General features: G+C 46.4%; 1 protein-coding gene across 2 annotated transcripts in view; it reads right to left on the bottom strand.

The window, feature by feature from the left end:
• TINAGL1 (tubulointerstitial nephritis antigen like 1) overlaps positions 1-14,690 on the bottom strand; it is a 96,682-nt gene that overhangs the window by 51,846 nt on the left and 30,146 nt on the right. For both annotated transcript variants that reach the window (XM_077481944.1, XM_077481945.1), the window contains one exon: positions 1,621-1,684. In XM_077481944.1, coding sequence (XP_077338070.1) covers positions 1,621-1,684 — 64 coding nt within the window. The remainder of the gene's footprint in view (positions 1-1,620; positions 1,685-14,690) is intronic.

Genomic DNA, 14,690 nt, shown 5'->3' with positions numbered 1-14,690 from the left:
AGAGGGGAGACAATCCCTGGCGATGGTCCCAGCGAGCAACTGTGCATGCTTGCATGACAAGATACTTAAAATTGGATTACATTTTGAACATGAAATTGTGTTATGTCTAACAAGGGACTATGAAAAAAACACGTTTTCACAAAAAAATTAAAAATAAATTACATATCTACAACACAACCACACATTGCTGTTACTGCTTTGTATATTTCACATATTTTGGAATGTCACAGTAACTTTACAGCAAACAAAACATGACACATACAGGAAGTATTCATACAGGATCTATGGCCCACCAATGGTAATGTGTTGTATATGGAAAGTTGATTGGTGCTGGCAGAAAAATCCAGCATAAAAAATGCCCAATCTGACTTGTATTTATGTGCATATGGCGTTTAGAGGCATATGCATGTAATTTCATTCTAGTGCCTAGAATATTCATTTTTTCAGCCGATAAAATGAAATTACGCGCATATATGTTTATGCACACATGTGTACCAGGATGGGCGGATGAATGACAGGTCAACTCCCTCCATTTATGGAGTGGGTCTGCAATGTTATACATGTTACAGTGTTATCATGTTATACCTTTGAAGATGTTATAAGGATTTTCACAATAAAACCCAGAAGAGTTACTCCAATTGAGCAGTCAGTAGTTAGACAAATAATTAAAGGACCCATGACCAGATCCTGCAAATGCATAGCTCCCAACTGTCCCAGATTTCAAGAGACTGTCCCTGCCTGAGCGACACTGTGGTGTAGTGGTTAGCACTCTTGCCTAGCAGTAAGAAGGGTCGCTGGTTGGCATCCAACCACCACTCTACCTGCCTGGAGTTTGCATGTTCCCCCTGTGCCTGTATGGGTTTCCTCCAGGTACTCCAGTTTCCTTCCACACTCCAAAGACATGAAGGTAGGTTAATTGGCTTCTGTCCAAAATTGGCACTAGTATATGAATGAGGACCTTGGATTGTGGGCTCCTTGAGGTAGTGACCGATGTGAGTGTGCAATGTACAGGGATAGGGACAATTGTAGACACTTGTTCAGGTTGAACTGGATGGACTGGTGTCTTTATTCAACCTTACTAACTATGTAACTATGATTTGGAACAAAGTTCCTCTGCCCCCTCATTCCTACTCATTTGTTCCTAATTTTGTTCTGATCTATATAGTTGTATATAAAATACACTATTTATCTTTCAAAAAGTGTTTCCCAGTGCTAAACCTTTCATCTAAATTCTAAATTGCTGCATTTGTAATTTTTTTTTGTATAATTCTTCTTTAAGGTGACAGGGGGTGCGTTCTATTCCTACATATTTTTGCCAACAGGTGTCCCTCATTTCCATCTCAAAAAGTTGGGAGGTATGCAAATGTGATGTGGTCTCTGGGTAGACACAACCACAGTATAACATCTAGTTTTCTGAATTATCCAGATACAAGAAAGTAAATTCACAAAGAAAGGCAGCCTGCTGCCTTCATAATCATCACCAGAAGATTAGTAGAGAACATTAAATTATGACAAAGGTTATTAGAATCATAAGGGGGTATTTGTTACAGGCTATAAAGCAGGCAAACAACTACTGATAAAAAAAAAATTACGAGCAAAAGTTGCATTTAATACACTTACCATCGATTACAGTTGTCTTGGAATGTTGCTCCACTTGGATATTGCTGGTTATTTTTAACACACACTAGAAGAAAGCGATTGTGTTAAGTAATTTGTACTGTAATGATTTATTATCTTCTTAAGTCAGCAATAACAATACTTGTGCATTTTTGGTTCAAAAAGAATCCATAGGCAGCACATACAAATTCAAGATAAATAACATCATATATTTACTATCTACCCAGTATACCTACCATGATGTCAGAGGTAAAGCAGATAAACATGCACATGCAGAATTACAACACATACTGAATACACAGGAAAGGGTACATACAAACTAACAAGGAGACAATTTATTATCAGCACAACAGACTATTGAAAGTTGAATTGTAGTGCTGTTTTTTGATGTTTTCCAGGTTTTGCCATTTTCTTGGGGAAATTAAATATACCCAACATGCCACTAAAATCTGCAGCATGCAGTGTTGTTTTATTTAGCAAACAGCAGCTGTGGAAAAGGAGTTGCTGTATTTCTGTGTCTTAAATAGAAGGTGCTAGAAGGGTCTGTTATATAGGAATAATTACTCCACACTACTCACTAGTGTAGATCAGTGGTCTCCTTTGCTTGTCTTAACTGCATTTTGCCCTTTATTCGGCCCTTGGGGCACTATTGCTCCCACTGACACCAATGATGGGGCACTATTCCTCCCACTGACACTGATGATGGGGCACAAATTGCTCCTGCTGGCATCAATGATGGAGCACTATTCCTCCCACTGACACATATGACGGGGCACTATTCCTCCCACTGACACCAATGATAGGGCACTATTCCTCTCACTGACACCTATGATGAGACACTATTCCTCCTACTGATGCCAACGATGGGGCACCATTCCTTCCACTGAAGTCAATGATGGGACCCTACTCCTTCCCTTATTACCAAAAATCGGGCACTATTCTTTCCACTTATACTAGTGATTGGGCATTGTTTACTTCCATTGACGCCAGGGCATTTTCTACTTGCACCAGCTATAGTCCGACCCCCTTATAGTCTGAAAGACAGTAAACTGGCCCTCTTTTTATAAAGTTTGGAGACCCCTGGTATAGATCATAGAAAGCACTCTACAATTTCTTTCTGTCATGGAGTACTGATCTGACCTGGAGGGAGAATGAGTATCTTTGGCTAAAGAGAAGAAGCAGGACCATTCACTTTTAGCACTCCCTGTCATACACTCATTCCCCAGCTTCTAAACATCAGGAAAGTGTTGTACGGTTGAGGACAAAGTTGGCTGAAGTTATGAGAGTGCTAGATGCAATTTTGAGTACAAAGTCTTTGTTAGCATTTTATCTGCCAACACACAAAGCACCTATGTACACACATGTGTAAATGATGCCTAATGCAAGTCATAGATGTTGCAATTTATGGTTGCAGGAAAGAAAATCACTCAACTTCCCCATCAGCACATTCAGTTTTGGGGAGAGTCAGAGGAGCTGTCCCTGCCAGAAGAACACAGTGATTAATTGGGTACATTTTTGCATGTAAAAATCCAACATGCTGGTTGTATGAACAAGCACTCGTACAATCAACCTGCCCATCGATGGTTCTAATCTCAGGGGACAGCTGAGATTCTAGTCATCTATGGCTGGCTTAACTTAGAGCAGCCATGTAAGTCTAACTAATATATACCCTTAATTAGTAATTACATAGTAATCTTGAATTTCTACTGTCCTAAATAGTGATGGCCGAACGGTTCGCCCGGCGGTCGTTTCGCGGCGAATTTCCGACTTTCGCCGTCCGCGGGTTCGAACGCCTTTTTCCGTCGTTCGCCCCGGCGGACTTACGTGTTTAATGTATACAAGAACTTTAACCTTTCGTGACACGTTTATCATGTGTTACAGGACAACCAATTGAGACATGACAGCTCATGGACACTTGGACATTCCCCCTAACCTATAAATACACCCGATCCGGTGGCCATTTTACATTCTTTCTTCTGTCACTGTAGGGAAAGGATCCTGTGTGGAGTAGGGACAGAGAAAACGCTAGCTATTTGGTACACAAAAGTTCTTTTCAGGACTGGTATAGGTGTTAGGTCAGCAGCCTGAGTTTCTTTTGTCAGTTTAGATAAAGGGACAGAGCGCTGTATGCTGCTATTTTAGGGACAGCTCAGCCAGATTAGTCTTTCTTCATCATCATCATCATCATCATCATTAGCTGTTACTATCAGGTCCACAAAAGAGCTGTTCCAGCTAATCGTTCCAGCCTACTCTTTTTTGCCAATTTGTATAGGGACAGGCAGGAAGCAGTGTGTCAGGCAGTGAGGATAATTTTAAAGACTTGCTGTTACTATTAGTTCCACAAAGGTTCTTTTCAGGACTGGTATCAGTGGTACGGTAATAGGCTTGTACACGTATAATATTCTTTCTTCCAAATATAGAAAGAATATTATACTTGACTGCTGCCCTTCTGCTGCAGTCTGCTAATCATTCACAACTCACTTGTTCCACAAAGCTCTTTATCAGGACTGGTAACTTGGTCTGTCTAGGGTGCTACGGTACATAGGCTTGGGTGCGGTACAGTCTGCTGTTCTGTAAGGACCGCTATCGGTCCACAATACATAGGGTTGCCGTGCACTACTGCTGACCGCTGCCCTATACTGCAGCAGTCCTTCATTGGTATAGGGACTGACGTACAGTCTGCTAATCACTAACACACAACCTGCTTGGTCCACAAAAGTTCTTATAAGGACTGGTAACTTGGTATAGGGTGCTACGGTACATAGGCCTGAGTGCGTTACAGTCTGCTGTTCTGTAAGGACCGCTATCGGTCCACAATACATAGGGTTGCCGTGCACTACTGCTGACCGCTGCCCTATACTGCAGCAGTCCTTCAGCGGTATAGGGACTGACGCACAGTCTGCTAAACACTAACACACAACCTGCTTGGTCCACAAAAGTTTTTATAAGGACTGGTAACTTGGTATAGGGTGCTACGGTACATAGGCCTGAGTGCAGTACAGTCTGCTGTTCTGTAAGGACCGCTATCGGTCCACAATACATAGGGTTGCCGTGCACTACTGCTGACCGCTGCCCTATACTGCAGCAGTCCTTCATTGGTATAGGGACTGACGTACAGTCTGCTAATCACTAACACACAACCTGCTTGGTCCACAAAAGTTCTTATAAGGACTGGTAACTTGGTATAGGGTGCTACGGTACATAGGCCTGAGTGCGTTACAGTCTGCTGTTCTGTAAGGACCGCTATCGGTCCACAATACATAGGGTTGCCGTGCACTACTGCTGACCGCTGCCCTATACTGCAGCAGTCCTTCATTGGTATAGGGACTGACGTACAGTCTGCTAATCACTAACACACAACCTGCTTGTTCCACAAAAGTTCTTATAAGGACTGGTAACTTGGTATAGGGTGCTACGGTACATAGGCCTGAGTGCGTTACAGTCTGCTGTTCTGTAAGGACCGCTATCGGTCCACAATACATAGGGTTGCCGTGCACTACTGCTGACCGCTGCCCTATACTGCAGCAGTCCTTCATTGGTATAGGGACTGACGTACAGTCTGCTAATCACTAACACACAACCTGCTTGGTCCACAAAAGTTCTTATAAGGACTGGTAACTTGGTATAGGGTGCTACGGTACATAGGCCTGAGTGCGTTACAGTCTGCTGTTCTGTAAGGACCGCTATCGGTCCACAATACATAGGGTTGCCGTGCACTACTGCTGACCGCTGCCCTATACTGCAGCAGTCCTTCAGCGGTATAGGGACTGACGCACAGTCTGCTAAACACTAACACACAACCTGCTTGGTCCACAAAAGTTTTTATAAGGACTGGTAACTTGGTATAGGGTGCTACGGTACATAGGCCTGAGTGCGTTACAGTCTGCTGTTCTGTAAGGACCGCTATCGGTCCACAATACATAGGGTTGCCGTGCACTACTGCTGACCGCTGCCCTATACTGCAGCAGTCCTTCATTGGTATAGGGACTGACGTACAGTCTGCTAATCACTAACACACAACCTGCTTGGTCCACAAAAGTTCTTATAAGGACTGGTAACTTGGTATAGGGTGCTACGGTACATAGGCCTGAGTGCGTTACAGTCTGCTGTTCTGTAAGGACCGCTATCGGTCCACAATACATAGGGTTGCCGTGCACTACTGCTGACCGCTGCCCTATACTGCAGCAGTCCTTCAGCGGTATAGGGACTGACGCACAGTCTGCTAAACACTAACACACAACCTGCTTGGTCCACAAAAGTTTTTATAAGGACTGGTAACTTGGTATAGGGTGCTACGGTACATAGGCCTGAGTGCAGTACAGTCTGCTGTTCTGTAAGGACCGCTATCGGTCCACAATACATAGGGTTGCCGTGCACTACTGCTGACCGCTGCCCTATACTGCAGCAGTCCTTCATTGGTATAGGGACTGACGTACAGTCTGCTAATCACTAACACACAACCTGCTTGTTCCACAAAAGTTCTTATAAGGACTGGTAACTTGGTATAGGGTGCTACGGTACATAGGCTTGAGTGCGGTACAGTCTGCTGTTCTGTAAGGACCGCTATCGGTCCACAATAGATAGGGTTGACGTGCACCACTGCTGACCGCTGCCCTATACTGCAGCAGTCCTTCAGCGGTATAGGGACTGACGCACAGTCTGCTAAACACTAACACACAACCTGCTTGGTCCACAAAAGTTTTTATAAGGACTGGTAACTTGGTATAGGGTGCTACGGTACATAGGCCTGAGTGCGTTACAGTCTGCTGTTCTGTAAGGACCGCTATCGGTCCACAATACATAGGGTTGCCGTGCACTACTGCTGACCGCTGCCCTATACTGCAGCAGTCCTTCATTGGTATAGGGACTGACGTACAGTCTGCTAATCACTAACACACAACCTGCTTGGTCCACAAAAGTTCTTATAAGGACTGGTAACTTGGTATAGGGTGCTACGGTACATAGGCCTGAGTGCGTTACAGTCTGCTGTTCTGTAAGGACCGCTATCGGTCCACAATACATAGGGTTGCCGTGCACTACTGCTGACCGCTGCCCTATACTGCAGCAGTCCTTCAGCGGTATAGGGACTGACGCACAGTCTGCTAAACACTAACACACAACCTGCTTGGTCCACAAAAGTTCTTATAAGGACTGGTAACTTGGTATAGGGTGCTACGGTACATAGGCTTGAGTGCGGTACAGTCTGCTGTTCTGTAAGGACCGCTATCGGTCCACAATAGATAGGGTTGACGTGCACCACTGCTGACCGCTGCCCTATACTGCAGCAGTCCTTCAGCGGTATAGGGACTGACGTACAGTCTGCTAAACACTAATACACAACCTGCTTGGTCCACAAAAGTTCTTATAAGGACTGGTAACTTGGTATAGGGTGCTACGGTACATAGGCTTGAGTGCGGTACAGTCTGCTGTTCTGTAAGGACCGCTATAGGTCCACAATAGATAGGGTTGACGTGCACCACTGCTGACCGCTCACCTATACTGCAGCAGTCCTTCAGCGGTATAGGGACTAAGAGTTTTGTCACAGGGTCATTTAAAAAATGACATGCAGAGGAAGAGGCAGGCCCTTCCGCAGGGGTGGTAGGGGTAGGGCAGGAGCAACAGGCTTGAGCCAAAGTGGGAAGTTGCAGAAGGTGCGTTCAATTACTTTAAAGGATGCACCAGACTTGGTTGAGTGGCTCGCTCAGCCTTACTCTTCTGCACCCTCCTCATCCTCTCGATCTGCACCCTCTTCTTCACTCTCTGCTATGTGCACCCCCAAAGACACTACCACCAACAACACGACCACCACCACCACCACCACATACCTTCCGCTTGAGTCACTGGAATTATTTTCCGATCCATATCAAGAGGACATTTCTGATGCGCAGCCACTCTTGGTATTGGATCAGGAAGAGGAGGTAGCAACAAGCGCTACTCAGCAGTCTGACGCCAGTACCCAGATCAGCCCAAGGAGGAGGTTGGTCCCCGGTGTTGCTGCCTACTCTACTTATAGCGGTGGGGAAGGTGACGTTGATGATGACGTGTCTAGTGATGTCACGTGGGTGCCCACAAGAGAGGAAGAGGAGGGGAGTTCAGAGGGAGATATGGACCAGCAGATAGGGAGGAGAAGCAGCAATGACTTACATTGCACAGCAGGGACAAAGCAGACTGCAAATGTATCAGGAGCGAGTCATCGACCATGTACGGTCACATCTGGCGCTCCCAGGACACCGGCACATGGCTCCGCAGTGTGGGCTTTTTTTAACGTGTCCGCTGCTGACAATAGCGTTGCCATCTGCAATCTTTGCAGTCAACGCGTTAGTCGCGGTAAGCCCAATACTCACCTAGGGACGACCGCCTTAAGAAGGCACATGAGCAGCCATCACCGAGCCCAGTGGGAGCAACGGAACACACAAAGCCACACTGCAGGCTCTCACCGTCCAGCCTCGTCTTCTACTTCTCCTTCTCCTCTCTCCTCACAATTGTCCTCCACTCCACCTTCCATCACGCCAAGCTCACATTTTTCTGCAAAAAGGCAGGCTTCCGTGGGCCTAATGTTTGAGCGTAAAAAAATGATGACGCCGGATAACCCTCTTGCCCAACGGTTGGCGGCTGGCTTGTCAGAACTCATAGCCCGCCAACTACTGCCATATAAACTGGTGGACTCGGAGGCCTTTCGCAAATTTGTGGCCATTGGAACACCACAATGGAAGGTCCCAGGAAGGAAGTATTTCTCAGAGAAGGGCATCCCAGAGCTATATGGCCATGTTCAGCGGCAAGTGAATGTATCTCTGGCACACAGTGTCGGTGCCAAGATACATCTGACCACAGACACGTGGTCTAGCAAACACGGGCAGGGAAGGTATATCAGTTTTACTGCCCACTGGGTGAACCTTCTGACGGCCGTCAAGCATGTAACCCGTGGCACCCGTGTAGATTTGGTTTTACCGCCACGGATTGCATGCAGGCCTGACTCTTCTTCTCCTCCTCCTACTCCATCCTCCTCCCTCTCCTCCTCAGCTGCCTCCTCCTTTTCCGCTGCTAGCGTCTCTTCCACTGCACCGCCCAAGCTCCCCAGAACCTATTCCACATGCCAGGTGAGACGTTGCCATGCCGTGCTGCGTCTGTTGTGCCTGGAAGCAAAGAGCCACACTGGCCCGGCACTCCTTTCAGCTTTGCGTTCACAGGCAGATGAGTGGCTAACACCGCTCAATTTGACAGTTGGTAAAGTGGTGTGTGACAACGGTGCCAATCTGCTTAGCGCATTGAAACAGGGCAAAATCACGCACGTGCCGTGCATGGCACACGTCTTAAACTTGGTCGTGCAGCGATTCCTTGTCAAATACCCTGGGGTCCAGGACATCTTGCGGCAGGCAAGGAAAATCTCGGCCCATTTCAGAAGATCTTACACGGCCATGGCTCGCCTTGCTGACATTCAGCGGCGACACCATCTGCCGGTCAGACGTCTTATTTGCGATTGCCCGACGCGATGGAACTCAACCTTCTATATGCTTGATAGGCTGCTCCAGCAGAAACGTGCAGTTAACGTCTACCTGTATGAACTCTGCGAAAGAAACGGTTCTGGGGAGCTGGGTTTTTTTTCACCGCGCCAGTGGCTGCTCATGCGCGACACATGCAGACTTCTGCGGCCATTTGAGGAGATCACCAAACTGGTCAGTCGCAGCCATGGCGCCATCAGTGACATGGTACCTTATGCCTTCTTTCTGGAGCGTGCATTGCGTCGTGTCATTGATCAGGCTGTGGAGGAGCAGGAGCGGGAAGATGAGGAAGTCGCAATGCTGGATGAATTCCCAGGGGGGGCTACTCTATCTGAGACAAGTCAACAACAGGAGTCTGATGAGGAGTCAGAGGAGGATGGTGCCGGGGCGGATGAGCAGGAGCAAGAAGAGCATGCTTTAAACCTTTCTGGGATCCCTGTTGTGCGAGGATGGGGAGAGGAGAATGAAGAGGACGACATTATCCTGGATGATGAGCAGGAGCCAGGCCACCACACCGCTTCCACTTTAGTGCAAATGGGGGCCTTCATGCTCCAGTGTTTTAATAGGGACCCCCGTATAAAAAGCATGAGGGTCAAGGACCAGTACTGGGTGGCAACGTACTTAGACCCCCGGTACAAACACAAAATGGCGGAAATGTTACCGCCGTCGCAGAGGGCTGTCAGAATGCAGCACTTCCAGGCCTTGCTTCGAGAAATGCTGCATTCTGCTTTTGCGTGCGCTGGCAGAGGAGCAATTCCCACTCCCAGAGAAGGATTTGCGGGTACCAATCCAACAGCGCCTGCAAGAAGAGGCCGGTTTGAAGATGTGTTGGTGACTTCGGATATGAGGTCATTCTTTCAGCCGACCCATCGACAGGTGTCATCCGGATCCAGCATCAGGGAACGCCTAGACCGTCAGGTGTCCGACTACATTGGGTTAACGGCCGATGTGGACGCTCTGAGGAGTGATGAACCCCTAGACTACTGGGTGGGCAGGCTTGACCTCTGGCCAGAGCTTGCCCAATTTGCAATCGAACTGTTGGCTTGCCCCTCATCCAGTGTCCTGTCCGAAAGGACGTTCAGCGCAGCAGGGGGGATTGTGACCGATAAGCGTACTCGCCTAGCTCACCACAGTGTTAACTACCTCACATTTCTAAAAATGAATGAGGCATGGATCTCGGAGGAATTCAACACATGTGATCAGTAGACCATGTATATGTCTATAAACAATTTTTGGAATCAAGCACACAGACCTTCTTAATTCATTTGGCTCACTTCCCTGACCCAAAAAAGCACACCGTACTATATGCCCCTACCCTCCTCTTTGAAGAGGTTGAGCGGTGTCATATTTCTACTGGGGCTGCTTATTATGAGGGGTTCCCACCATCCCTGTGCTGTGCTGACTTCCTCCTGGGTGTTCTTATTATGAGGGGCTCCCACCATCCCTGTGCTGTGCTGACTTCCTCCTGGGGGTTCTTATTATGAGGGGATCACACCATCCCTGTGCTGTGCTGACTTCCTCCTGGGGCTGCTTACGGTGCTGCTGTCAGCGCTGTATGTCACGGAGCTGCTGTCAGCGCTGTATGTCACGGAGCTGCTGTCAGCGCTGTATGTCACGGAGCTGCTGTCAGCGCTGTATGTCACGGAGCTGCTGTCAGCGCTGTATGTCACGGAGCTGCTGTCAGCGCTGTATGTCACGGAGCTGCTGTCAGCGCTGTATGTCACGGAGCTGCTGTCAGCGCTGTATGTCACGGAGCTGCTGTCAGCGCTGTATGTCACGGAGCTGCTGTCAGCGCTGTATGTCACGGAGCTGCTGTCAGCGCTGTATGTCACGGTGCTGCTGTCAGCGCTGTATGTCACGGAGCTGCTGTCAGCGCTGTATGTCACGGAGCTGCTGTCAGTGCTGTATGTCACGGAGCTGCTGTCAGCGCTGTATGTCACGGAGCTGCTGTCAGCGCTGTATGTCACGGAGCTGCTGTCAGCGCTGTATGTCACGGTGCTGCTGTCAGCGCTGTATGTCACGGAGCTGCTGTCAGCGCTGTATGTCACGGAGCTGCTGTCAGCGCTGTATGTCACGGAGCTGCTGTCAGCGCTGTATGTCACGGAGCTGCTGTCAGCGCTGTATGTCACGGAGCTGCTGTCAGCGCTGTATGTCACGGAGCTGCTGTCAGCGCTGTATGTCACGGTGCTGATGTCAGTGCTCTGTATTACGGTGCTGCTGTCAGTGCTCTGTATCTCCTGCACCCTCTTGTTTGCCTACCCTGGTCCCTGACCTTCCCTCTCCTCCATTGCCTTCATTAGCTCCATAGTCCTGAATTGTCAGAACAATTTCCCAAATAAAAAAAAAATGCTTGTAGTTATCGATCCCAAATTCACCTCATACATGTATTATGCTATTGTCCAGGTGGTGGGACTACGTGCTACCCCCTAATAATTACCCCGTGGCCGCAAATTCGACCTAAAGGTTTGCGAAATTCGCCTCCCATTGAAGTCAATGGAGCCCGCGGCGAACGGTCGTTTTCGCGAACGTTTGTGTCCGTTCGCGTTTCGCGTTCGCGAAACGTCCCGTCGGAAGTTCGTCCATCACTAGTCCTAAATGTCTTTGATGTAACCTTCTGAAATTTTTGCATTTTCACTGAATGTTTTGCTATTGTGCAGTTCATGTAAATTGGCAAAAACACTTGTGCCCTGACTATGGATATTAAAAATGTTACATATTCTTAACAAGCAGCAAAAGAAAACAAGCCATTCCTGAACTTTCAAGTTCCTTTTAATGTGAAGTTATTCATTCTCAGAATCCTCATAAAACTGTACAACCTTTGGCCCCTGCAGACAGCAGCCTGTATTTCACTGCTGATTTGGGGCTGCATTAGCATCCCCATGTAATTTGTCTCCAGTTTAGGACCGTGACCTCAAAAATGTCTCCAGAAATCCCCATAGCTTGTCTGCAGGTTCCAATCATCTCATGTATCATGTCCGCAGTCTCAAAAGACTTCCTTTAGTATAAGCTTAATTGAAAATACTGTGCATCCCTTTAGTGATATCAAGGACCACAGTTGAGGGCCCCTTTATCAAGTAAGTTGACCCCACTGCTCTAAAGTTGAGTTTCTAACAACTTAGAAACACCAGTTGGTTATACATTAATACGAGGACTGGCAGCTTGCCAAGATTCTGTCCTTAGTGCTCGTTCATGCCGGAATATGCTTCTCGCATATTGTTCCAACCTCTCTTCTTGTGCAATCTTCTGCGGGTGTCAAAAGATTTCCAACAACACCCCAAATACAGTACCATGCAATAAGGTTGCAGTGCATTTTTAAAAGTAGTGCATGTTCTACATTTGGTGCATTCCAGTTTCATTTCAGTTCATTCAAAGGATGGGCTGAAAATTGCACTGCACTGAATAGCACAGGAGTCACACAGGAAAGCATTCCTGGTGTGAACCGGCACTCATAGAAAAAATCTAAGCCTGTGTTGTGAACTTATAGGCACAGAGAGGAATGTGGGCTTGTTTTAAAATAATTTTACTGGTTGTTCAGAATGTAACTTTACTATGCAAAGTCTGGGCACAGAGTACATTTTTTTGCTTATGTTTGTGAAAACAAAAATGTTCACTTAAAGCCCAACTTCAGGATATCAGTAACCCGTCTTCCACTCCTACCGCTCACTCCCTTCTATCTAACCACTAGTATGAAAAAGAAAGCTATCCAAATGTCCTGAAGCTACAATCATGCGACAACCTTTCTTTCTCTCTCTCTTTCTCTTTACTTCCCAGGGTTTTTCTTCAGGTGCCCAGATCACTGCCTGAATGATGTGAACATCTCCTATTGAGGTGACACTTGCAGCTGTCGGGTTATCTATCAGACTGCAGAGGCAAGGGAACTTACGGGGAGGTGAGAGAACCGGTGTCCAAAAAAATAGCAAGCGGGAGAAAATGTCTGGGAAATTAGCTTGGCTCATAGAGGAAACCATGTCTTTGACCCATTACACTGGAGAATTGCTTAGGATAAGGTGTTTGGAATCAAGACTGTGGAGATGGGTAGTTGAGGCACAATGCACTATTTAGATTTCATTTTTGCCTGGAGTTGGGGTTTAGCGAACACTCTCCCTAGCTGTATGTACTCTTCTACTGTTTACTCCTTGCAGCTCTGTTCAGGGTTGGGGTGCATGCTAATGCTTAAAGCTTGCACAGATCTGAAGACTCTCGCCCTACCCCAATGTGAAAGCATTGACATCTGTGGGGAAAAAAATTCTTCCCGGCATCTTGTGAGACTTTGCAAAATCTTGTAGCTCCTATAGTTTATGCACAAGATTTCCATGGAAGGCACTGGTAACTGGTCTTCCCAGGGGGCAGTTGGGAGACACTGGTTACATCACCAGTGCCTCTGAAGAGGCCCATGCATTAAGGGCGCATGGGCGCCGCCACCCCCCATATGCATAATGGATAGATTCATGCATTGCATTGTCCACTCAGATGTGTTAGAAAAGCTAAATAATATTTGCTTTTCTAACACTGAATCGACAATCAGGAAGCGTGGGTCTGTTACTCGTTTCACAATTGGCTGAAAGGTTAGACGATCCTATTGGACAATGAATAAAAAAGTGAAAACTCCACGCCAGTAAAAATGACTAAGAATAAAAATGCTGCTCCCCTTAAAGAGTAATGGACTCTTAATGGTATGTGAAACAGGTGTGGGGGCGCTAAACTAGTGATTTGTTAACTTAATAAAATAAATCTTACTTTGTGATACCAATGCCAGAAAATAAAAATAAAAAAAACTCAAACAAACCAACACCAATGAATTGTAGCTTGAGTGCAATAAAGAATAAAGAACGGCACCCAAAAGTGAATGGATATGCAGTCTGCTTACCAGATCAATTTGACTTCTTTAGTTAAAAAGATAGTCAAACAGTGATTATGCAGGATAGTGCCTGCTCACATGAATAAGACATGGGGATGAATGGGAACCTTCCTCCTCATAACCACAGGCAGGATATTATTATTATTATTATTATACAGGATTTATATAGCGCCAACAGTTTGCACAGTGCTTTACAACATAAGGGCAGACAGTACACTTACAATACAAATCAATAGGATAGGATATAAGGAAAGAGCAAAAGACATCCATAGCGTGATACCGTATTTATTGTATGATAGATAGAATAAGTTTAGCCAAATGGCTTCTTACATTAAAAAGTGCCTATCCTGGCACTGGGGCTGCTGGCTTGTCAGCTTAGGTGATGGATGGAATCAACCTTGCGTACACCTCCACGGGTGGCGTGCGTTCACGCTATGGATATCTTTTTGCTCTTTCCTTATATCCTGCCTGTGCTTATGAGGAGGAAGGTTCTCATACATCCCCATGTCCTATTCGTGTGATTCCCATTATTCACATTCACTTTTGGGTGTCGTTCTTTTAAGTTTACGGTGAAAGCATCACTCAGTGGTTTTGGAAGATATCATCACATTTGGAAGATTTATGTTGGTGGACTTTCACATACCTTATGATCATCAAGTGTCACTTGTTTGGGACTGTATTTATATTTTTATATATTTATTTATATATAATTTGCT

Source organism: Lithobates pipiens, unplaced genomic scaffold, assembly GCF_037356315.1.
Source record: "Lithobates pipiens isolate NorthernLeopardFrog02 unplaced genomic scaffold, aLitPip1_a1.2 Scaffold_16, whole genome shotgun sequence".
In the NCBI taxonomy this organism is placed as follows: domain Eukaryota; kingdom Metazoa; phylum Chordata; class Amphibia; order Anura; family Ranidae; genus Lithobates; species Lithobates pipiens.
This window is presented reverse-complemented; position numbering and strand designations above follow the sequence as displayed.